This window comes from Phlebotomus papatasi, chromosome 3, assembly GCF_024763615.1.
Source record: "Phlebotomus papatasi isolate M1 chromosome 3, Ppap_2.1, whole genome shotgun sequence".
Taxonomy (NCBI): domain Eukaryota; kingdom Metazoa; phylum Arthropoda; class Insecta; order Diptera; family Psychodidae; genus Phlebotomus; species Phlebotomus papatasi.
This window is the reverse complement of record NC_077224.1, coordinates 27,612,874-27,638,909: the sequence shown is the minus strand read 5'-3', so window position 1 is coordinate 27,638,909 and position 26,036 is coordinate 27,612,874. Positions and strand designations below refer to the sequence as shown.

At 32.4% G+C, this 26,036-nt stretch overlaps 2 protein-coding genes across 3 annotated transcripts; both read right to left on the bottom strand.

Moving 5' to 3' along the window:
- Window positions 1-4,250: 4,250 nt before the first annotated feature.
- LOC129807440 (trimeric intracellular cation channel type 1B.1) lies at window positions 4,251-21,823 on the bottom strand. The gene is made up of 4 exons (XM_055856703.1): window positions 21,700-21,823; window positions 16,515-16,659; window positions 10,349-10,848; window positions 4,251-4,840 (listed from the first exon to the last, which is right to left on the bottom strand). The coding sequence occupies exons 2-4, from the start codon at window positions 16,563-16,565 to the stop codon at window positions 4,564-4,566; spliced, it is 828 nt and encodes a 275-aa protein (XP_055712678.1). The 5' UTR covers window positions 16,566-16,659; window positions 21,700-21,823; the 3' UTR covers window positions 4,251-4,563.
- A 97-nt stretch (window positions 21,824-21,920) lies between these two features.
- Window positions 21,921-26,004, bottom strand: LOC129807439 (synaptobrevin homolog YKT6). Of its 2 annotated transcripts, XM_055856701.1 has the most exons (3): window positions 25,570-25,981; window positions 22,652-23,142; window positions 21,921-22,469 (listed from the first exon to the last, which is right to left on the bottom strand). In XM_055856701.1, exons 1-2 carry the CDS (start codon window positions 25,692-25,694, stop codon window positions 22,668-22,670), a joined length of 600 nt encoding a protein of 199 aa, XP_055712676.1. In that variant the 5' UTR covers window positions 25,695-25,981; the 3' UTR covers window positions 21,921-22,469; window positions 22,652-22,667. The 2 variants fall into 2 exon arrangements, with proteins under 2 accessions (XP_055712676.1, XP_055712675.1); XM_055856700.1 differs by having other exon boundaries at window positions 21,921-23,142; window positions 25,570-26,004.
- Window positions 26,005-26,036: the final 32 nt, after the last annotated feature.

Below are 26,036 nucleotides of genomic sequence, written 5' to 3'. Positions count from 1 at the left end.
TTGATTTGATATTTCCTTCAATATTTTTTAATGGTCAGGAATCTTCTTACTTCAAAACATCATAGAAAACTGCTGGATTTTCCTTGTTCATGAATGAAAAGACACCCAAGATCAAAATCCAAGTCAAGACACATCTCTCCTGTTTCCTCCAGAAAATCCCAGATTCTTAGAATTTGGTTATATATTTTGTTCAATCTCCTCAAGAAGCCAACTTGGTCAGCACTAATCACCTGCTTCCTCCAGGAAATCCCAGATCTTCTGGGATTTTTTTTTGAATATTATGTCAAAAACACTTCAGATATTTTCTGTGCTCAAAGGATTCCTGGACCTTCCTCCAGGATATCCCAGATCTGGTTTTGTTTTTTGAATATTATATCAAAAACCAGTCAGATACTTTCTGTGGTCAGAGGATTCCTGGAGCTTCCTCTAGGAAATCCCAGATGATCTGGGATTTTCTTGTTCATTATGCCCAAAGCACTTCATATAAGTATAATTTTATGATACGAATTGGAATCCTACAGAGGGAACGAAGGCTTGTGGTTGTGGCCATCAAGTCCTTTTGCTCGCGATGGTAAACTCTATGATACGAAGCATGATCCTGAAAGTCTGTGTGAATTCAAGTTATTAATTCTATTTCGCTTTTGTTTCCAATCTGAAGTGTTTTTGACATAATATACAAGAAAATCCCAGAAGATCTGGGATTTCTTGGAGGAAGCTCCAGGAAGCCTCTGACCACAGAATGTATCTTTTCTTAAGTGCTTTGGGCATAATGAACCAGAAAATCCCAGAAGATCTGGGATTTTCTGGAGGAAGCTGGAGAAATCTTTGACCAACTTGGGTATTTTTGGGTGTTCTTGACAAAATATGGAAGAAAATCCCAGAAGATCTGTGAATCCCTGACTAGACTGGTGTTTTTAATATTGAAGTTTTAATATTGAAGTCAATTTGTTCAGTTTGTAGGGAATTATTGAAATATTGGTTTCAATATTCGCTTCAATATTGAAGTTTCTTTTCAATGTCACTTTGAAATGGTATTATTTCAATAATTTGTATAATGTGTAGACAGCTTAAGATTGGAAGTGTAACTAAACTAGGCAAACAATCCAAATTCCACCTCTCTATTTACAAGAGGACAAAGTGTCTCGGATTAAAGGAAATGTACGAGATATTCCGTATTAAGCATGGTATAATTTCTGATTATTGTCAGACAATCACCAAAAAATCGATAAAATAGATCTGGATAGTAAATTCGACTTCAGATTTTCAAAGAACATTAAATGTTATCCCAAACAAATTAAAGGTAGAATTTAAGTTTTCCTTTTTTTATCTATGCATTATTATTAAATAAATTTGCAATTTTATAAAGCTAGCAGAACTAAATAGTTTCTCAATATTTAATAAAAGATAAGAAAAAAAAATAAAATAAAATTGTAATAAATTTGTGTCTCATTTTAACTAATTCGTACATTTATGAGATTCCTGAACAATCTCACCTATTATATTCATCACAAAATCTCATATCCTTTGATCAGCCCCAAATTTTGCCAAAATTTGGCCACTTCCTGAACACGAATATATGGAAAGGTAAAAACTTTCCCATCTGTCCATCCGGTCGCTCTCTGGATCTTAATTTTTTCCGCCATTTTGAAAACCCCCAACATTTTGTTTTCTCAAAAACTCAGCCCTATGTCATCGATCAATCTCAAATTTTAGTCTGTTATAGCTGGGCTTAAGGCTTTTCGATTAAAAAAATTAAGGCCCCCCGAGCCCCCTGACCCGAGCTAGAAGGGGTCAAAAATACAATTTTCAAATGGCCATGGTTCTAATTACCAGATTTTGAAAAAATTTGGTATTTTGGAAAGCTCTCGTGGAATAATACAAGTTTTTTGACACCCCAATTTCATCCGATTTAATCGAAGGGTCAATTAATCGAAAAATCGATTTTCTAAATTTCGATTTCGGATATTTTGAAAAACCAGTGATAAGCCCAGATAAGCTTATAGCAGCTGAAATTCTTTCCAGGTGTCCTTGAAATGCGTGCAACTCAGGGGGCTTGCAACTTGGAATGCGTGAATTGAATTTTGGGGGTAAAGAATCGCATCGAGTAAACTGTTCTTGGTGGTCGAAATGGATAAAATTGGCTCGACGCGATTCTTTACCCCGAAAATTCAATTCACGCATTTCGAGTTGCAAGCCCCCTGAGTTGCACGCATTTACCCTATTTAAAAAAATATATATTAAAAAGTAAATTTTGTTAAGAACTCATGCTTAAGTTCTGAATCCAAAAAAAAACTAAGAAACATAATGTTATTTTTTAAAATAAATCTTTATCCGTAGATCATTTTCGTCTTCGAAAGATCTGCATCAAAACAAGTATTAGGTAAAAATGATCAAAAAAAAAGTATAAATTAGATTAGAAACAATAATCAAATTGCCTTTGGTAAAAAGTGAAACTAAGTTAATAATTCAAAATTATTAGCAGAAATTTATTTCCGTTAGTGAAAAATAAATTTTGGCCAGTAGAAAAACAGAGAGAAAATTATTTTTGGTCAGTAAAAACTCTTGCACACCCTTTAGGTCAGGAAAATTTAATTAAATTGAAATTTGCTTCCCTTTCTTTCCCAAAAGTTTTTTATATGTCAATCTTACCCTTTCGTACTCTTCATTTTTTGAACGTCACAACAAAATCAATTTAGTTTAATTCAATTTTAAGTGCGAAAGAATGGGATAGACATAAATGCATAACGTTTCAGGAAAAAAAGATTGCGAATTTTGATTTCATGACGTTTTTGTGATATAAAAGCTACGCCAGTCATAATGGCTCTGGCACACCTTTTAGATCGGTAAAATGTCATGTGATCGAAATTCATATTCCTTTCTTTCTCAAAAGTTCTACATATAATCTATCCTACTCTTGCGTACTCTTCCTCTTCTTTTGAACATCACACCAAATTAAAATTAAATCAGTCCAATTTTGAGACCGAAAGAGTGGGATAGACCTACGGAATTTTTTTTTTAAAAAAAAAAGAGAAGTTAATTTTTACTTTATGAAATTTTCCTGATCTAAAAGGTGTGCCAGCGCCATAAATTAACAAATTTGTTAGGTAAAAAATTGAAATTGGTCAGTAAAGCCTCCGGCACACCTTTTAGATTGGGAAAATTTCATGAAACAAAAATTACCATAATTTTTTTCTCAAATGTTTTGCATATGTCTAACACACTCTTTCGTACTCAGAATTCGATTGAACTAAATTTAATTTGGTGTGATGTTTAAAAGAAGAAGAAGAAGTCCGAAAAAGGGGAATAGATAATGTACACAAGACGTTTGAGAAAGAGATGTGAATTTAGATTATATAAAATTTTCCTTATCTAAATAGTGTGCCAAAGCCATGAAAAATTTAAATGGTTATGGCTCCGGCACACCTTTTAGATCAGGAAAATTTCATGAAGACGAAATTCGGATCCCTTTCTTTCTCACACGTTTTGCATATGACTATCTCATTCTCTCGCACTCTTCTTCTCTTAAACATCACTCCAAATTCAATTTAGCTCAATCGAATTTGGTATACGAAAGAATGAGATAGTCATATGCAAAATATGTGAGAAAGAAAGCGTTTCGAATTTCGACTTCATGAAATTTTCCTGATCTAAAAGGTGTGCCCGAGCCATTATTAATTCGTTAATTTTTCCTTTGCAAAAATATTTCACTACTTACCAACTTTCATTTTTATAGCTTCGGCACACCTAATTTAACAAAGGAAAATTTCGTAAAGTGAAAATTCACATCCCTCTCTTTCTTAAAAGCTTTCCATATGTCTATCCCACTTTTTTTGCACTCTTCTTCTTCTTTTGAACATCACACAAAATTAAATTCAGTCCAATTTTGAGACCGAAAGAGTGGGATAGACTTAAGCAAATAGTTTAAGGGAGAAAAGGGCGCGAATTTTGTTTTCATGAAATTTGACCGATCTAAAAGCTGTGCCAAAGCCTTTACTAACCGTTTTTACCGAAACACTGCCCAATCTTTTTTTTACTTACCAAATGAAGTTTTACTATTTTTTTTATTACTTACTGATCTAAGTGAACATTTTACTGGCAAGTTTTGCAAAACTACCAATCATACATTTTATTCCATTACGATTTAGTAGAACTTGAAGAAATAGGAGCACAATAAACCAATTTTAAAAGAAAATATTTGTTAGATCTACGAAGATTTTAAGCACTATAGCTAAATAACAACGCAAATGATAGACCCTTCCAACAATCTTTATTGTTATCGTTTACAATTTACCAAATTTGTCGTACGAAAATTTTGTCCAATTACCGTTACAAAAAAAATTTGGCACAAAATATTTTTTGTGCAGTCAAAAATCACCCACATTAATTTTTGATTGCACGTCAAATATATTGGACATTGCAAAAAAAAATGTCGTCAATTTGTAAAATTTGTCTGACTAGATGATGACGCCGATGCTGAATCGCATCAAGAGAAACAACTCTCTAATTTTGGTCGAAATACCAACGATTACCTTTGACATTGTTCTGTGATGTTCGCGATGGGCTTTAATTTGTCTTCTTGGCATCTTTTGTCTCCTCCTTGGCCTGTCCGCGGCCCAGAAGCTTGGCCAAGCTGTCCCAAATGCCACCCAAGAAGAGAGCACAGAAGAGGTTCTCAAAGGGTATGAAGGGATCATGGATGCCGAGGAGAATTGACGAGAGCTTGAAGTACACCAGGAAGATGACAATGCCAAAGTAGACGAGGGCATGTGGTGCGGATATTAAATCAGTCTTCTTGTCCAACACGAAAATGATCGAAGCCACGAGGGAAGCTTTTGTGTAGCTGCAAAGATACAAAATTTTAAAACCTTCCAATAACTAGCGCATAATAACTTTTGTTTGTAAACATGTTTTCAAAATTACATATGAGAGTGAGCGAGATGATTAGATTGAGATCTCACTCACTCTTACTAAAATGTCAAAAATATGTTTACAAAACAAATGTTATTGTGCGTTGAGCAAAATGCATTAAATATTTCAAGAAAAATTGCAAAATAAGACAAGTCTTGAAAGATTCCACGAAATTAAGTGAAAAACTTTGAAAAGAAAAAAAAAATGCAAATTCTTCAGAATTTTACAATAAAATTTCGGAAATGCACAAATAACATTGTAAATTAACATTAAATTTGAAAAATTACAAGACATTTTAAAATGCTTTGAAACATTTCAAGAAATTTTTAAACTCTTGAGAAGGCTTCGGAGATAAAAAAAATACGAAAATACAGTAGAATATCTCAAATTCGGGCATTTGGGACCGAAATGTCGCCCGAATTAGAGAGAAATTCGGGCGTCAAATTACAGTAGGTGTCAAAAGTTTGTTAACTCATGAATTTTGGAAAACCAGGTGCAAAAAATGACAGAAAAAATTGCTTTTTCGAATTTTTCTTTTTGCAAATGAATTTCCTGTAATCTGTAGATTTTATTTATGTATTTCGAAAAAAATAATTAATTTTATACCATATAAAAAAATTAAACTTTTCCAAAAGTGGATCATTTTTAATTCGTCAAAAGTTTGTTGCCTCATTTGAAAAAGTAATTCAAAATGGTCAAAAGATGTTTCATGAAGTATAAGGTGGGCCAAATCGAACTGCCAGTGACGTAGATACTTTTATCCGACTGGTACAGTGTTGATAACTCAGATTTGTGAAATATTTGTAATAGAAAAATAGGGATCGAATAATTTTGCAAAGATTTATTAGTTTTCTTCATAAATGAAAATATATTTATTGTTCCTCGGCTAATGAACTTCAAATAAGTATAGGGGAAACTGGGGCACCACCAAACACGGGGTACCACCAAATAGTAATTTTTATTTCTAAACTACTTGAACTATCTCGACCATTCCTTCAGTGGACAAGCATCCCTATAGTGCCTATAAATTCCTATCGGTCTTATCCTCTGATATCCAATATCCGACTAAAAAATCGCAGTGTTTAGTGGTACCCCGTGTTTGGTGGTGCCCCAGTTTCCCCTAATATGATAAAATTTGATTTAAAGAAAAAACACCTTTTTACTAATATGACCACATTGGGTATGATATTAAAATTGCCTAGGATAAAATATCGTCCATATATGCCATTAAACTCAATAATTTCCTTAAATCGATTTTCCATTGTTAAATTATAAGTTTAATCTTATTTTGCAGCTAATATGTTTAAAGATTGCATTCAAAATTGTACGCATCTTAGTCAATTTTCAATTTTAATTTTTTTTTTTTTGAAAAATTATAGACTACACAAAAAAAAATTAACAGCGTTCTAGGCAAGGCTATCCTTACTGGCCAATCCAATATATGGGGTTGTGGAGCACCTTATTTCTCTTTTTACGTCTCATTTTATAGTTTCCATATCGATAAAATGGATTTTCCAACAATTTTATTTACAAAGGAAAAGTATTATTATTATTATTATTATTAAATTTTTAAGGCTTTGTTAATATCGCCTTTGGTTTTGTGTGCTCGCTGAATTCAGTGTGTTTCCTTTATTGTTTTTGTGCATGCAAAATTTTGTTTATTTTTGTTTTAATGTGTATTTAGAACTGTGTATATTAATTTTATGGAAATTCACTTCATGGAAATTTTATGGAAAAGTAACACTTCAAAAAAATTGATTTTTTTTATTTTCCACTACAATGATAGTTTCAATGAGTGTATTAGGCCTCAGGATTATAAATAATACCTCGTTTGATGTTTCGACAGCAATATTTTCAGAAACTGTTCTAGATTCAGAGGCATGTACCTTCACATTTGAAGGCAAACTTGTGCCATATGCCTTGGAAGAAATCGATATTGCTTTTTTATTTGTCTTGTAACAAAAAATTAAGAACTTTGAATATTAAATTAGGTTGGGTCTTAATGAATTACAGATTTTTTTGTGTAGTAAAAATTAAGATTTATTTTCGATTTTCCCGAAAAAATATGGTAAAGTCTGAACTGTAGAGAGCACTTTTCCCTAGTGTATAGAATATTTAATTAACTTTCTCTTTGTGGAAAAATTATTTGATAAAATTTTTATGATTTAAATTTTAAAAAATAGACCAAGAATCAGAATATTGGGATATAATTCCAAAGTGCGGTAAAGTGCCACATTTTTTATACGGAGTATAACATCATAAATGAATGAACAATTGAATGGGTTTTACTACAATTATCAAAAAAAGATCACGTTTTAATTCAGAATAGAAATTATGAGAATAACTCAATTGATTCTCAAAAGAAAAACTTGCTAAAAACGCAAGAAAATGCCAATCTTGTCTTAATGAATTCCCCTCGTTGGCAAAACTTTATCAGATGATGACATTTTATAGGTTTCGTGGCATGAAAATTGGTTAAAAAACACAACATAATTGTGTAAAAATAATTGATATTTAAGATCCAAAATAGTACTGAAAGAAAGAACCATAAGTTGAGAATTCAAATGTCACCTTAAATTTCTTTTCTGACTTGCTCTTGACAGTTAAATAAAATTTTCTGAAAAAAACTCATACCTGATACATACGTAAAGATGTCAATTTTAGAGGAAAGTATATTGGTATCTGTGATAGAATTCTCGCTAAAGTGTTGAAAAAATTAACTTAATCAATTAGCTTTTTTTAATAAAATCTAAGAAAACTCATTTTAACATTTTTTGTTTTTTTTTCTTAATTTAACACAAAACAAAAATGTGGAAATCTTAATGGGGAAATAGATTTATGAGTCCTTAGAACTGTTGTGGAAGCCTTACGAAATTAAAGAAAATTAATATTTGCTTTTTGTTTAGAATATCTGAACTCGACATTTTATATCAATTTGGTATTCTACGTGATTTATATTTCGAATTCTGTGTTATGTTACTTATTCTGAGCTTTTTCCAAAGAACATACAGTAGAGTCTCGCTATAGGCCATCGCTCTATAGTCCACAATTTATCGACCGTTGATTTCAAAACACTGATTTTAAGTTAGGTTATGTTTTTTAGTATGCGACATGCATAATTATTTTAATATTTTTGGCAAACTTTATTAAGTAGTTGTGATAATTGTGATCCACAATTAAGAGAGCAAGGACAAGTACCACAATCGCAAAGAAAGTGGAAGCCGTCGAGCAATTTCAATACTAAAAATCGTTGATAATATTAAAAAATTACATGGACTATAGTGCGACCCAAGTGTCAAATTTGAAACCAAATATGGACTATAGTGAGACTCTACTGTATATTAGTATTGAATGTTGTGACACATATGTGATTTGCTAATATGGTGCATGGTCTGCCGGGTTTTTCGGAAATAATTTTTGTCCAGTTGAATTTTGTGGCAAAAAAGTATGAGAAAAACAGAAACAACATCAAATATTAGTTTAATTGATAATAATAGTCATTCCTGTTGACAACTAAACTAATAATATTGATATATTCCTAACATTTTATAGAAATGTATTCGCATGAGATTTTGGCGCGAGTCACGAACAGCTGATTTTTGACATAACCTCCAAAAAGTATCTACGTCATCACCAGCCCGATCTGGCCCACCTTATTACTTTGTTATTTGTTTTTATTCATCTTGCAAACCCACCATTGGCCTCTCAAATAGCATAAACTCAAAATATAGCAGGTTAATTTTAAGTCAGTTGCATGTTTTTAACCATTTTGAGTAACTTTTCAAATGAGGCAACAAACTTTTGACGCATGAAAAATGAACAACTTTTGGAAAACAATTATTTTTTATATGTAATAAAATTAAATATTTTTTCGAAATATATAAATGAGACCTACGGATTGCAGGTAACTAATTTGCAAAAAGAAATATTGGAAACAGTAATTTTTTCTATCATTTCTTGCACCTGGTTTCCCAAAATTCATGAGGCAACAAACTTTTGACTTCTACTGTATTTGAAATGGAACGATTTTTCGTTCTTCTGCAAATACTCATATTAAGTTTACATACTAATATTTATGATAAATTTTACGAAAACCTCTTAATAATGCAAAATCACACCATGACTGATACAAACCATGGCAAATTTGAGCATAATTACTTTATTCGAAAACTTAAAAAATGTCGATAAACTTTTTTCAAATTTAACTGCTGCCCGAATTAAAAAGTAGTCCGATCTTAAAAGAGCCAAATTAGCTAGAGTCTACTGTAAAAGCTTTAGAAAATATTAAACATTTCAAATATCTTTGGAGTTCTCCATTAAATTTTGGAAATGTCCAAGTCAGGGGCCTCTCAACATTTCATTTTTCCATAAGTTTTTGCATAGAGACACTGAAGACTATTGGCAAGATTTTTCTTAAAGAGAATTGACTTATCAGTCTGATATATTTCGAAATCGTGCACTAAAAGATATCTAAAAATACATAATTTCATAATGCTCGCCGAAATAATACAAGAACTACGAGCAAATTTATTTAAGTCGCGGTGTAACAGCTACAAAATTTTTACAAAGAAAAGTGAAAAATATCTTCACTTTTTATTAGGCTTGATGGGCCCCTGGTCCAAGTATTATTTGTACGAAACTTTAAAAATGTTCAAAATGCTTTAAAGATTTTCAAGGAATTTTGAAAAGTATAAAATATTTTCGAATAATTCACGAAATTTTTCAATTTCCTTGAAAGCTTTGTTGATTGAAAAAATGTCGAAACAAATAAGGTTCAGAAATTATTCTATGTTATAGTCCTAGATGTATCTTATGTGTACTATGGGCATGAAAAAATAAATATTATTATTATTATTATTAATATTATTATTATTAATATTATTATTATTAAATTCCAAAAAGTTTTGAAAATGTTCAAAGATGAAAATACCTAAAATACTTCAAAAGTTTTTAAAACATTTTAAAAATGTAAAAAACGCAATCCTGAATTATATAAGGGCAAATGAGCCCAATTTTCACTCGATTTGGTCAAATAAATTATTAAAATATTTATGATTTTAATTCCTCGAACTCCAAAAGAGAGCAGTTTCCATAATCTTTTAAATTGCCATCTTTTTAATATTACCGTCTTCATGAATCATTTTCAATTTCGAAATGATTTTATGATAATTTATAGACAAATTCAAATCGACGTTAATTTTTATTTAGAACCGATAAAACTCCAATTCTTGTGGATGAAATTAATTAATTAATTCCTGTGCTAAGATATTTTTGATCGAAAAATCGTGAAATTTACCTCGAAGTTTATTTACTAAAAAATAAATATTTTTAAGTAATTTTTCTCAATTGCATTCTATTTTTCAAATTCAAATATTCTTTTATATTTTCCTTTGTATAAAAAAAAAACAAATATAAAAAATAAGAAGTTTTTTTAACTTACAAACTGGGCTGCATAAATTCCATGGCAGTTGGCGTCCATGCGCCACGGATGAGCCTCTCGATGAGCTTCGTGAAACCAGCTCCATTGCCTTTGAGCGTACCAATGATAATCATGATGATAAATGCGTTGGGATAGAGTTTGGCAGCATGAGTGACTCCGTCGTGGATCTTTTTGGCGCGGTAGATTTCCTTCATGGCACTGGCAACGATCTTGATGGGCAGGAACTTGCCGACTTTGTAGCCAATGTCGAAAGGCGTGTAGAACACGATGTACCACACAACTGTGCCCACAAGCAGTTGCGGTGTGTTCTTTAGTGGTGCCAGGATAGGTTCACCGAGAAGCCCATTGGCCACCATTCCGCCAGCGAAAATCACCAGCATCGTCGAGAGCCAGCAGGCCAGCGGGTGTTTCCGGGAGAAGGCTTGAGCACCGGCTCCCAGATCTTCACGTACTGACAGAGCGCACAATAAGCTATGTGCTATATCGAAGTACGGGAACATCTAAAAGGAAATGGTTGTGCAAAATATTTAGTAAAATTCCTGAAACCCCTTTTAAATTGGATGTGATTTTTTTACAACGTGTAGGAGCAATGAGATCGGTTCAAGAATGAAATTCAGGGCAGTTGGCTCGATACGACTTTTGACCCCGTTCAAAATCGAATTTGCACGAATTTCGAGGATGCCTGTAAAAGAATCTCAACTACCATAAACGTATCTGGGCTTATCACTGGTTTCTATTCTTTTCGTTTAAAGACTAAATGGTTCGCATTGGAATTATTTTATTTATATTAAAAAAAAACTTAAAAATAAAAAAAATCTGCCTATATCGTCGGTTCCGAAGAAGACTATTGTAAGTCCAAAATGTAAACTTTACAGGAAAGAGCCTTAAAGATTGACAGCTAAAATTTATTTTCATTAATTTTACTGCAATTAGTATACTTTCAGCATTTGCAACTACAGTGAGTGTCAATAGTTTGTTGCCTAATGGATGTTTGAGAAATCAAGTGAAAAAAATGATAGAAAAAAATACTTTTCCAAATTTTTCTTTTTGCAGATGAGTTCCTTGTAATCCGTAGATATTATTTATAATTTTCAAAAAAAATAATTAATTTTATTTCATATCAAAAATAATTGTTTTCCAAAAGTTGGTCATTTTTGAAAAATCAAAAGTTTGTTGCCTCATTAAAAAAACTAATTCAAAATGGTGAAAACGTGCAACCAACTTTATGTAAACCGGTTACATTTTGAGCTTATGTCATTTGATAGGCAAATGGTGGATTTGTACATTTTTAAGGCTGTCAATGGTAAATATATAGGTGTAAAAGTGATGATAAATAACAAGAAATAATCAGTTTTTTGATAATTCATAATTTACGTTAAAATGGCAAATTACAAAAAGTTGAAAGGTGGGATATTGTCCAGAGATACTGCTGGAAGGAATCGGCGTCGCTTAATTGCCAAATTTTATGGAAATTCATGAAAAGTTATACATAAAATGGTCAAATATTATAGTTATGAGGCACGAGTACATCTGAAAAACGCTATTGGTAGACCCAGGGTTTCGACTCAGAAAGTCGATAACCGCATTCTAGGTATCTCTGATAGTAACCCCATGATGTTTGCTTCAAAAAATCAAAGTCGGCTGGTTACAGAAGGAGCTTTCGGAATGAAAAAATGGTAATTCCTCAGTAATTACCAAAAAAAATGGTCATAGCCGAGACACAAAGTGTAAAAAAATGGTTATCGCTCAGTTGTCGCTGTCTCGGCTATTTACACTTACCCCAGCTCTGTGTGGCTGAATTTCATGTGTGCTTCTTCTCTACAGGCGCATGAATGTGAAGATATTTTGTAGCACTCGGGGGGAGGCACAAAACGTTTCCTTTCATAAACTGACCTTCTGATTTTTTTTAATTTCTCTATCTTCCTGATAATTGATTTTCCTTTTTCAGATTATAAAATTCGCCTATTTATCATATCATAAATTTTTGAATAGGAAATAAAGGCATTTATCAAAAAACAAATGTACAACTGCAACGGTTTAGGCGTCGCGTCTATAGAGCTTTCTTTCGATATTTATTTTAGCACTCATGTTCAAATCTCACTCATTTCTTTTTTTTTAAATTATTTTTTCCAACATGAAAATGAAAAATAATCTTATTGTCACTAATAATTCGTTGGAAAATAATTCGTCACTTTTGAGTTTTAATATTTACTATATAGCAAATAGATGGAGATTTGCAAAAAATATTCTAGATTCCTACAAGCTTCTACTTCACGATTACGTACGTACATTAGAAAGAAATAACTTTATTTGTCGTCCTTAAAAGGTTACACATGAAAATAGTGAAATATTCGTGATATTGCTTAATAGTCCTGTTAAAAGTATTTTTTTTAATCTTTATTCCAATAATATAACTTGGTCAGCAAAAACTTAAATTTTTATTTTTCTGTTGACTTAATTAAGTCGTTCATAAATTTGCTTACAAATTATTACTTTTTTATTGGTCGTCATATTTTACAAAAAAAAATAGCTATTTTACTCCTCAAAAAATGGCATTTCATAAACAAGCTAAGAAGTTAAAAAAGGGCAATAAAAAATTTAAAGACCAGTGTTTTCTTAAAAGCGGTCAGAAAAAAATGAAAAGCGGTCAGTAAAAAGTGAAACATGATCAGCAAAAAATAAAAAGTGATCAGCAAAAACAAAATATGATCAGTAAAAAGTGAAAAATGATCAGTAAAAAATGAAAATGGTTCAGTAAAAAATAAAAAGTGGTCAGTAAAAAATCAAAAAAGAACCATAAAAATATACAACTTGGCCAGTAAAAAAATCAAAAATGAGCAGTAAAAAATAAAAATATGTCAGCAAAAAAACAAAAATGAGTATAGTAAAAAAATAAAAATTGGCCAGAAAAAAAATTAAAAATGAGCAATAAAGTATAAAACGCGGTGCGTAAAAAATAAAGTGGTGAACAAAAAATAATAAGTGGTCAGTCAAAAATATAAAGTTTAGTTTCATTTTTATGTTTTTGCTGATCGACTTGAATATTTCTACTGCTCATTTTTAACTTTTTACTGACCACTTTTTATTTCTTAGTGCTAACTTTTAATTTTTTGCTGCTAATTTTTATTTTTTCACTGCTCATTTTTTGCTGATCAACTCGGATATTTCTACTGATCATTTTTGCTCAAAATGTGCAATTTGCCGATTTATGCACATCTTGCAAAATCACAGAATCGGCGACAATTTATCAATAATTTACAAGCATCTTGCCAATGTGCTGGTTTTTGCAAAAATTTTGCCGATTTGGCGACTTTTTGTAGAGATCGAAGCGATTTTCCATTTTTTTTTTAACACAGTATCGGGATCAATTTATAGATCATTTACAAACATCATACCAGTTTGCTGATATTTTTGCAAAAACCTTACCGTTCTGTCGACTTTTTGCAAAAATCGAAACGATCTGTCGATTTTTTTACACAAATTCGGCATCAATTCACCGTTACAAACATTGTTGCAATTCGCTATTCTTTTACAAACACTTTGCCGATTTGTCGACTTTTAACAAAGATCTAAGTGATTTTCCGATTTTGATACAAAATCGGCATCACTTTATCGATAATTTACAAACATAGTGACGATCTAATAATTTTGTGCAAAAGTCTTGCCGATTCGTCGACATTTTTGCAAAGATCGTAGCTATCTGCCGACATTTTTTTACACAAAATCAGCGTCAATTTATCGGTCACTTACAAAGATCATGTCGATCAGATGATTTTGTGCAAAAATCTTGCTGATTTATGCAGCAAATCTTGCAAAGATTGAAGCGATCTGCCGATTTTTCACACAAAATCGACGTCAATTTATTAATCATTTACAGACATTGTGCCGATTTTCTGCTTTTTTGCAAAAACCTTGCCGATTTGTCAACATTTTGTAAAGATCGAAGCGACTTGCCGATGTTTTGCATAAAGTCGGCGTCAAAATGTCCATTATTTATATTATATCGACAATTTTCCTGCTTTTTTTCTTTAAACATCATGTCGATTTGTCGATTTTTTTTTAAAACATTGCAACATTATGTCTATTTTTCACACAAAATTGACAAGATTTGATTTATCTTTTACAAACATTCCGCCAATTTGTTGTTTTTTACCAAAAATTGCGCCGATTTGTCGATTACAACAATCTATTGATTTTCCACAAAATCGACGTGAATTTATCGATTTGTCGCTTACAGTTCACTACAAGAGCTACTTACTAATTCCTTTGGGATTATAAAGAAAAAACCAAACAAAATTAAAATCAAATGGAAATCTATAAAAGAAAATTGTTATATGACGTTTTATCAAGATTTCTGTTTTTGAAAAGATAAAAATGGCGATTTTTCGAATCTAACATCTTTTAATAATCTTAAAATGCTTTTTTTTACTTTTCAATGGAAACGTTTTCATGTTTTTGAAATTGCTTTTCCTGATTTCTACTCTAAAAGAAAGGATTGTTAATGTAATCCACTTTACAGTAGACTCTCACTCAATCTGTTCTTTTTCAATCATTTTCACGTTTAATTATGAAGCTAATTCGCTCAAATTCGCTGTAAGTTCTTCCTATTTTATCGTGATTCTTTATAATTGAGCGCTTTTGTGGAATTTACAAAGGCTTTGACACTTTCTATCGCTAAACCGGATGACATTTTGCCCCATATTTCCGATTGAGAGAGAGTCTATTGTATTAGAGTCTTATCGAAATGACGTTTTTCACAATTTGACCAACTTTTTCATATTCTATATGTCAGATCATCCTTTTGGCAAACTATTAACAAATGAATGACAAAATTAGTCTTTCAGAGTAGAAATAGGGTAACGTGTGGTATTTCGGGACACTTTTTAGCACTTTCAAATTTCAAACAGCTTAATGACTTCTGTAATAATTTTTTTCCTTGTTGATACAAATAATTATGTTCCTTATGCTATCCAGAATAATGCCCAACGCACAATAATTTTTGTTTGTAAATATGTTTTCGAAATTTCCTGTGAGAGTGAATGAAACATAGATCTAGTCATCTCGCTCACTCTCACAGGAAATTTCGAAAACATATTAATAAACAAAAATTATTGTGCGTTGGGCATAAGTTTCTTATTGAAAAATGTTGTAAAATGCATAATTTTTAATACAAAATAGCAAAAAATGGAAAGAAGAGTGCTATATTTCGGGACAGTTGGGTATTTCGGGACAGACAAAAGTCTCTATTATGCAAATAAATTTCACAGAGCCTGATTACTTACCTTTGTAGAAGTTCTAAACTTCACTCTTTTATAAAAATTTTGTTTAAATTTCACCTGTGAAGTGGCTTAAATCGAAAAAAAACTCAGCACTGTTTGTGTTGACATCTGCAAAATTGACCACACTGAAGGTCTTGTAAAAAGTGAAATGTGACACTCACAATTCACGCATATTTCACGCTTTAAATTAAATAAAATTTCAAAAGTTTTATGTTTATCTGATACGTAAAGAGCTTAATATTTCATATAGAACTTAAAAATAATTAGAAAACAAATATTTATAGGGTTTTTGATGTGTCCCAAAATACCCATATTATGTCCCGAAAGCACCTTGTCCAGAAATACCCCATGTTACCCTATATTTCGTATTTTTGGAGAAATTTTCACGTTTCCAAAAACGTTACTCGACTAAATGGTTTGTATTTCTACAATAAGTTATTATATTCTTCATTTAGGACACTTCCTTAACAACCAATGATAATATTGTTTAAGAACGGTAATTAATAAAGTTATCACGATTTCCAAAGTCGTTTTTAAGAGCACGACATTATAAAACTTTTTTTTTAAATATATTTTTGAAAAATTTCAACCATCACTAAAACTCAATTTTCACTTTTGGAAAAACAAAAAATAAATAAATAAATAGAATTACGTAAAAACTCTGGGAAAGCAGCGTTTGATGCCAAGAATTTAGCGTTTCCATGACTGTGACTGGTTATCTCGGAAATTCGTTCCAAACTGATCACAAAATGTACTAAGCAACTTTATCAGCAGACTCAAGTACAAACAGATGATTTTTCTCAATTAGAAGAAAATGAGTGAGTTCATTTTATCACCATCTCCTAATAATTTGTGCAAATTTTCTAAATTCACACGAATATAAATACCTTGATTTTTATGACTTGATTAGCCATATCTAAGAATGCCTCCGGATCCATGTTTGCTGTCCTCTTTTTTGCCTCCTCAACTTGTACACAAGAATAATTTACGACCTCTCCCGGCGAAGATGGCACGACTTATACGTCTATTTATCTGCAAAATGAGGAGAAAAAATAGTTGCATTTAGAATTTGAGACTTGCGATTTGTTTTGACGAGAATTCTCTCATTTAAACTCATTGCCTACTAAACCTTAATTTTTGCCTAACTCTGAAAAAAGTTTGCCCTTCAAAAATTTCACAAAAAAATCTTTTTTCTGTATATTTATGTTCAAAATTTTATTTGTATTTACTTAGATAAGTTGTTCATGAAGGCTGAGCAATTATGGACTTTATCGACTGACTATCGGTAAAGTGGGTAAAGTTTATTTATTATGTATTTTGTTGTACTTCTTTATGGTTTATCCAACATTTTACAAAAGGATGAAGGTTAATAGGATTTTCAGAGGAGCTTTCTGCAAAAAAACAATAATTTTAAGTCACGCCCCTTTTTAAGAACCCAGCAAATAAAGATCTAAATTAGATTATCAAATTGTCTAAACAAACTACAAAAAGAAGACAAGAAATGCATATTTAAGCAAAAACCCACGACCTATTTCGGGTCCGGTCGAAATCCCGAAAGCCAAAATCCCGAATGGGCCAAAATCCCGAATGGGCCAAAATCCCGAATAGGCCAAAATCCTGAAAGCCAAAATCCCGAAAGCCAAAATCCCGAATGCCAAAATCCCGAATAGACCAAAATCCCGAAAGCCAAAATCCTGAATGCTAATATCCCGTAAGTCAAAATCTTGAATGGGCCAAAATCCCGAATGCCAAAATCCAGAAAGCCAAAATCCCGAATAGGCCAAAATCCCGAAAGCCAAAATCCCGAATGCCAAAATCCCGAAAGCCAAAATCCCGAATGCCAAAATCCCGAAACCCAAAATCCCGAATGGGCCAAAATCCCGAATGCCAAAATCCCGAAACCCAAAATCCCGAAACCCAAAATCCCGAATGGGCCAAAATCCCGAATAGGCCAAAATCCCGAATGCCAAAATCCAGAAAGCCAAAATCCCGAAAGCCAAAATCCCGAATGGGCCAAAATCCCGAAAGCCAAAATTCCGAAAGCCAAAATCCCGAATGCCAAAATCCCGAAAGCCAAAATCCCGAATGGGCCAAAATCCCGAATGGGCCAAAATCCCGAATAGACCAAAATCCCGAAAGCCAAAATCCCGAAAGCCAAAATCCCGAATGCCAAAATCCCGAAAGCCAAAATCCCGAATGGGCCAAAATCCCGAAAGCCAAAAACCCGAAAGCCAAAGTCCCGAATGCCAAAATCCCGAAACCCAAAATCCCGAATGGCCAAAATCCCGAATGGGCCAAAATCCAGAATAGACTAAAATCCCGAAAGCCAAAATCCCGAAAGCCAAAATCCCGAATTATTAAAAGTGTCATAGCTACTCGCACGATTGCAACCGCGCTTGCTGGAGGCAAAGGGAAATGTCCCGTGTCTTGTGACATTATATATTCTAAACATTTTCCTCCATATAATTTCATCCCTTTCAGGATTTTGAACATTCGTGATTTTGCCTTTCGGGATTTTGGCTTTCGTAATTTTGGATTTCGGGATTTTGGCTGCCATCGGTATTAACATCATACGATTTAATCGACATTCCAATTAATCTTGCTGTCGGACTTTTGTCCTCAAAGATTCCTCTGGGAGACAAAAGCTTATCCCGGCGAAATTCCCGGCAGCGACCTAGTTTTGTGCCCCCATCCGAACACTTCCAGGCCGTGTTACTGACTGACTGACAATGTCGCCTATCAGCCAATCCCTCACACGGCGGGCAACAGAACTATACTGTCAGTAAAACACCTTGGCACTAGAGGCGGGAAATATGAATTTCCCGCGAACAGGGAAAGGAATCCACGATCCGGGCTCTATTTCGCTATCAGGTGGAAAATATCGACTACAATCTAAAAATCCATTTTGTAAAACTCTAAAAATTAATATCCCAGAGAACACAATTGATTAAAAATGAGTGAGTGTTTTTTAAATTCTCTATCTCTTGTGCATAGATTTATTGATGTATTTTGCAAGACACATTGCTTAGGCAAGTGATTTAAAAAAGCAAATAAAAATAACGCTATGTATATCTAGGACCAATAAGACCGTATATGGATGAATTCTTAATTTCTATTCCTTAAAAAAAAATTAAAACAAGCAGATGCGTTGAAGAACTTTTAAGACACTTACTTTAGTTAAACATTCATATTAGGAGTATATTACAGTGCAAAGCAAATATAGATACACTAAGGAAAAATTACGGTCAATGAAAAAAAATCCGACAAAAAAAAAGATAAAAAAAATAATAGAAGAAAAAAAACAATAAGGCGGCACAAAGCAAGAATCGAACTCTAGACCTTTGCGTTGTAAACACCGTCCGCTAGCCCACTTGACCACAACTGCTCCTGCTGGCTCTAGAACTTTCTTTATCATTAACATTTTATGGAATCCTTTGATTTCTTTTTTTGCAAAGGAAAAAAAAATTAGCACTTTTTGAGTATGACACGATCCTTATGATCCCTATCCGCGTCTATGTTCTCAATATGAAGCCAATCTGAATTTGATGACTCGATGACCTCCCTTGTTAGTTTAATACCGAGACATATCACAGATAATACAAATAAACCGAACAAAATTGCTCTACAATCAAAATTATAGACAGGAAGCCATTTTATAAAATTGAAAATACACAACTTTGCCAATACACAACATTGCCAATACACAAAATTTACAACCATAGCGCTCGTGCAAAAATTACCAATCGCAGTGGTTGTAAATTTTTTTAGTGTGTAGGGATGCTTGCAACTCAGAATGCGTGGAAATTCGATTCTGATGCTGAATTTTGAGGGTAATAGCTTCGGCACACCTTTTAGATCAGGAAAATTTTAAGCAGTCGAAATTCGAATCCCTTTCTTTCTTACACGCTTTGCATATGTCTATTTCACTATTTCACACTCTTTTTCTTCTTTTAAACATCACTCCAAATTTAATTTAGCTCAATCGAATTTGGAGTACGAAGGAATCAGAGATAGACATATGCAAAGTCTGAGAAAGAAAAGGATGTGAATTTTGATTTCATGAAATTTTCCTAATTTAAAAGGGGTGCCGGAGCCATAAAGAATCTCAGCTATCATAAGCTTATCTTGGCTTAATACTGGTTTTTCTTATATAAGGATAGTTTTGTTAGCAGCCTCATACCCCCCATACCCATGCCTCCGTGAAACAGTGCCTTAGAGAAATTCAAACTCGGAATACCTGCATAATTACTCAGTAAAAAAAATTAACACTATTATATTGTGTAATCTTTCACATCACTATTATAGTGTTAAATTTGGAAAAAATGTTTAATTTAAAATTGTTTAATTTAAAGTTGTTGAATTTCAAGTTGTTGTATTTGGAGATGTTGAATTTAAAAAATTGTTGAATTTTTGTGTGTAAAACTGTGAATTTTTGCCTTTTTAGACATTTGAAATGATTTTTCATGCACTCGGGATCGGGATCCTCCCTAATGCGAGATAATTACATCTTATGCTCGGATCTTCATGATATACTTATTATGCATATAAATATTTGATGTTCTATATGACTTTTGCCCAATGAAAAGCATCTCCACTGAAGTATATGTCTTAAATGGAAATTCAACAATTTTTACACAACTTTTGTTTAAAAATACAACAACTTTTGTCTGATAATTCAACAACTTTTGTTTAAAAATTCAACAAATTTGGTTGAAATACACAAGGCTTCACACTATAATAGTGCGAAAAATTATGATCAAATTATAATAGTGTTAATTTTTGATCATGTGACAAAAAAATACCATAAAGTTGTGTATTTTTTCACACTATAATAATATTAAAAACTATAATCATACTATAATAGTAGTAATTTTTAGAATTTTTCAACAATTTTAAATTACAAAACATTGTCGAAAATTTTTTATGGCTATAATAGTGAGAAATTTTACACAGATCGCAATTAAATAATTAATTTATCTGATTTCACACTATTATAGTATTAAATTTTTACACATTTTCAAATTAAATAACGTTGTTGAAAATTCTTCAGCTATAATAGTGGTAATTTTCAATCACGTGACAATAAATTATCAACTTATTGTGTATTTTTTTAAACATTTTTAAATTAGACAACTAAAATAGTCGATTTTGCAATATTATAGTAGTAAAATTTAACACATTTTTTTACTATGATATAACGGATACTGACGTATCCATATCCCAGGATGTTGAACATTATCCCTCATATTAAAAAAAATACATATTATAGTGCCCGCTTTGTAATCCGGATGATTGGGAAACAATATGACAGATGCCCGCTTCGTAATCCGGATGGATTTTTTGAATTTGTTCAACGTTTCGAAAATATTTTACAAGGTTTTTTTGTTGAATTAGAATAAAAGTTTTAAAAATGATTAAAAAGACAGAGAATTCTATGCTATTATATTTCATTTATTAAACAAAAACATCACAGGATAATTCATTTTCATTGGTGTGAAGACACATGCATGCATGACCTCAAAATTATTTTAAATGTAACCGTCGAGAACTCGTCCGGATTACGCCGATCCGGATTAGAGAGCGGGCACTGTATAAGAATGTTTAGTCCCACGTTTTCTGATTGGCTGAGACTTCAAAAGCTACTATAGCTTTATCCAATCAGAAAACGCGACGGGACTAAAATGTTTTATGGCAAAAAATTATTTATAATTAAATGTGAATTGAATAAGAATATGAAAAGTACCAAGAGTGTAAGCGCGATTCAAGAAATTTTTAACACGTGTTTTTATTAGCCCATAAAAGTTCAGCTTCAATGTCTTCTGTATGCAATGAGATTCTAATGCAAAAGTTTATGTTTAGATTTAGGAACAGCTTTTCACTTTTCAATGTGTTAGATTTCGTGACTACGCCACTGGAAATGTGCACCGAGTGTCGTTTATTTTTAATCTCCGCCGTCTATGTATGCGTGTCGGCAGCCAAAATTTTCACTTTCATTTTTCATGCCAATTTTCACGGTAATTCTACCAACTTTCACCACTTTCACAATATCCAGCACATGCTACGTGTACTTACATTGCGTTTCCTCGTGTGTCCAGCACAAATCCCGGAGGAAATCAATTAGAAAACTCCACCGCACATTTCGACCAAAAAGCAAGAGCCCCCTGTGATTTTTAAAAATAGACGTCTGCCCCTAATCGATGAGATGTCGATGAAATACCTTTGCATTGCAGCGCCTCTACCGGGATCACTGGGAATTTGTTGAAAAAAAATTTAAGAATCAAAAATCGCGGGAATTTTCATTTTCGTTACATTTTTATTAAAAAAAAAATGCTTACTTTTCAATACATCTTTACAATTTTGGATTAATATATATGCAATAGACATTAAGTAATATATTTATCATACAATTATACTGCCTTTCCACATAATAGATATTGTGTTAGGATCAAAAATATTTAAGAATTTTTCACCTCCTCAAATATACAATAAAAGGTCAACAATGCATCAATATGTATATGTTCTCAATTTTTTTTCTTCCTTCCAAAAAAATATAAATAAATTCTATATTTACTTTTGGGGTTTTTTATTTGTGAAAAAATGAAATTCCTGGAAACTAGGAAAGTAAAATTCACCCATTTTATGCAAAAGAAAACTTATAACGATAGCAATTTTCAAGAATAACTAGAGAAATGAGTATATAAATGTTTTCGTGTTGAAAAAAAGGCAATTGTAACTAGTAAACAAGCTCTTGTTGCAATATTATTCCTCTTGTTCTTAGTGTCGTCCTAATTGAGAGTTCAGTCTTCGTTTGCTCAGTGTGTCTGTTTTTTTTTGTGTGTTTCCTGAATTGCAAAAAATGCAATTTTTCATGAAAAAAAATTGAAATAAAAAAAAATAACGCTGCAGTAGAGGCAGAAACAATGAGACACAGAGACATTTTCACATAGAGCCAACAAGATGCTGATAGTAACTTTTTGGTTGAACATTTTAATTTATCAAGAGAATGTTTAACAATTAGACGCACCCCAAAATGCCACATCTTAGCTGAAATTGCAGCAGGAGTTTGTCTTTTTCGCTGTTTTGTAGAATGCCTTACTCTGCACCGATAACTGTTCGGACTTTACCACCAAATCATCTAACTTTTCGCCACGTTCCAAAACTGCCTCAATTGTATTTCGCAAAATAATTTTGGTTTCGTCCAGATCTCCTTGGATTTTGGTCAGTGCATCAGCCTCTCGGGGATTCTGGTACTTGGCCAGAAGAGCGGGCAACTGGTTGAAATTTATGGTGGCATCTGACCCCGTAGGCCACTGATCTGGCGACACCTTAGCCGCAAAATCGTCCATGACTTTCGTGATAAGCGTATGAGCCACACGACCAGGATACTCGTGATCGGCAATGAGAACAGCCGCCAAATTGTCCGCTCTCACGTACACATGGCACATGTATACATCCTGCTTCACGGATTGCCTAGAAGCAAGCTGTGTCCTCTCCACGATGGTCTTACTGGCAAAGCTACAAAACAAATAAGCATTTAGGAACGATTCTGAAAGTTGAAACATCTCTAAATGATTAGTGATAAACCGAGTTATGGAAACTGAAATTTTTCAAACGCAAACCCGAATTGTAAAAATTTAATCATTTAATATTGTTTTAAATCAGAGATTAAGATTTATCGAATATTAAATAAACCAATTTCTTTGAAATTTGGCAGAGCTTTACGAAATATTTCTAATACTTCAACATAGAATTTCTCTATCCTTGATCGCAACTTATTTTACTGGAAGAAAAGTAGTGAAAAATACGCTATAAATTGGACTTTTAGATAAAATGAAATTCCTTTATAGTGTCTACACATTCGAAGAAATTTTCGTCAAAAATTGCCGTTTTGAAAAAATTCTGACGTTTCTGCCTACAAGGGGAAATTTTCTTTAAAAAGGCATTTTTTAAAGAAATTGCTAAAATTGTGTAGAGGTCTTTAAATCTAAATTTCATTTTTTTCAAAAATTCTTCGATTAAATACGAGGTAATTTAGCCTCCTCTAGTGAGAAAGAATCACATTAAATTAGATGACATATTCTTTAACAAAAAGTTTCAAATCGGGATATTATCTCACGGACTATTTTATGTCAACTGGACAAAGAGTCCACGGATGAGCAAAAATCCTACTGTATTTGTTTTTCTTCCTTTTAATTTTTATGAATCTTGTAAGTAATCGCGACAGCTGAAAACATTATTTAAGGGTCTACGAAAATCTAGTCTCAATAGTTAAATTATCAAATTTTTTTAGAAAATCATGATAAATCGCTTTCGAGCTAAAGATAGAACGAAGGAATGCGGAATATATAATGGAGTCTACTGAATTGTGTGCAGCAGACCCTTAAACGAAGCTTAAATAAATCTTAAACCAATTCATATAAATCAATAATCAGTTGAAAATCTGTTACAAAAATAAAATGCAATTCATTTCACTAAAAATCAATTAGCAGTTCAATATCGTTTATAATCGGTTCAGAAGAGTAAAAAATCAGAAGACTTTTCAAATCTTACAAATCAATTAGTATAAATGTTCTTTTTCATTTAAATTATTGTGGTTCTCAGTATTTTTAATTAGGAATCTTAAACTATTTACCGATACTTAAAGCAATATTCATGGGAAAATTTTGGTATTTAATGACTAAATAAATTAGGATCTTAAAGGGCTAGTTAATATTTATAAGAAGACATTGTTGAATACATATTAGTGTCAATTAATGTAAAACACCTTAAGATTTAGTGCTGTATACGGTCAAGGAACACCTTGACCGTATTCCAACAACTAATTCGCTCAAATTCGCTGTAGTTCTTCCTATTTTATCGTGATTCTTTATAATTGAGCGCTTTTTGTGGAATTTACAAAGGCTTTAACGCTCAATTCTATCGCTAAACCGGATGACATTTTGCCTCATATTCCCGATTGAGAGAGAGTCTACTGATTTTTATTGTTTGATGGTCAATTTCTATAAAATTGTCACTGATTCGTATTTATTTATTTAATAATTGCCCTATTAAAGTTAGATCATACGCTAAATATTAGTGCACATCTAAATAAATTGAATAAATAACTCTACCGGTTGAATTGAGGAACTGGTCGACTTGAGGGCACTTTACCTTATTAGGTAAATAAATATATTTCAAAATATTTTAACGAAAGGGCCAACAAATATTCCCTGCCGAACAGATGTTCTTTCAAACCTATCAGGAGAAAAGACTAGAAGGAGCTTTTGCAAACATGATAACATTCGTATTAATTTTTTTTAAATAATCTTTTCGAGAATTTCAGTGGCACAACAGGCACAACCGTTAGCTCTTGGGCAATCTCTGACTCGATTGTCACAGCTATAAGTTCGAGTTCCGCCCGCTGTAAAGATCAGGATGTCTAGAAAAATACATTTTCACATGTGATAAAACGTAATAAAATGCACTACCTCTGTACAAAAAACTTCAGGAGCATGGAAGCATTCATTACGAGGAAGGCATTCCTGGGTGACTTACGATCAGCAGATTACTTCCAACATGGGACATTGTACTGATTATATTGTAGTACATAATAAAGTGTCTCGATACGGTCGATAATAATATTCATATTCTCAAAGAGAGATTCGTTTCCCAAAATTTAATTTTATTAAATTTACAGAACTACTTATTTTATATTTCGATTTTAGTTTCTATTCTAATTTACTATTAAAAAATAGTAATAAAAAAGGATCAAGGATTGACTTCTTTTCAATTTACTTTTCTCACTCATAGGTGATTTATAAGCGAGATAGTGTCAATAAGCTCCCAATAAAACCTTTCCTTTCGTGATAACGAAATTTTTCAATATTTCATGCGTTTCGCTGAAATATTGAAACCAACAGATAATTTCTGAAATTTTGTAACCCTATTCCAGACTTTTCTCACCTCATGAACTCCTGCACAGAACCACGCTGGAAGAAAGAAAAACTCTGCAAATCGAAGGCAGCTTTCAGCAATCTGGCCTCATGTGGTCCTTTGTGGAAAATACTTAGTGCATGCAATTTCACCATGATTAATCTTTCAAAAAACAACCACCACAGGATAACTTATCGTTTTGTTTTTATGCAAAAAATCGCCTTTCCCTTGCACCAAATAGAAACTTTGTCATCTGGAAGCAACTCGTTCACTTTTCGTTACTCCCACAGCCTCTATTGGTTAATAATCACAGTGGTGCCTCACTAAATGCTCCACGGGGGATACATTTTCCACACATAAGCACGCAGAATTGATGAAAAATCAATCAAATCAAAAATTTTTCCATGAAATTCACGTAGAAAAACGCAACTCCCCTGTCAAGTGCCAGTGACGTTTGCAATCGTTGAAAAATCGATGAGCACATCAACGCAGGCTTG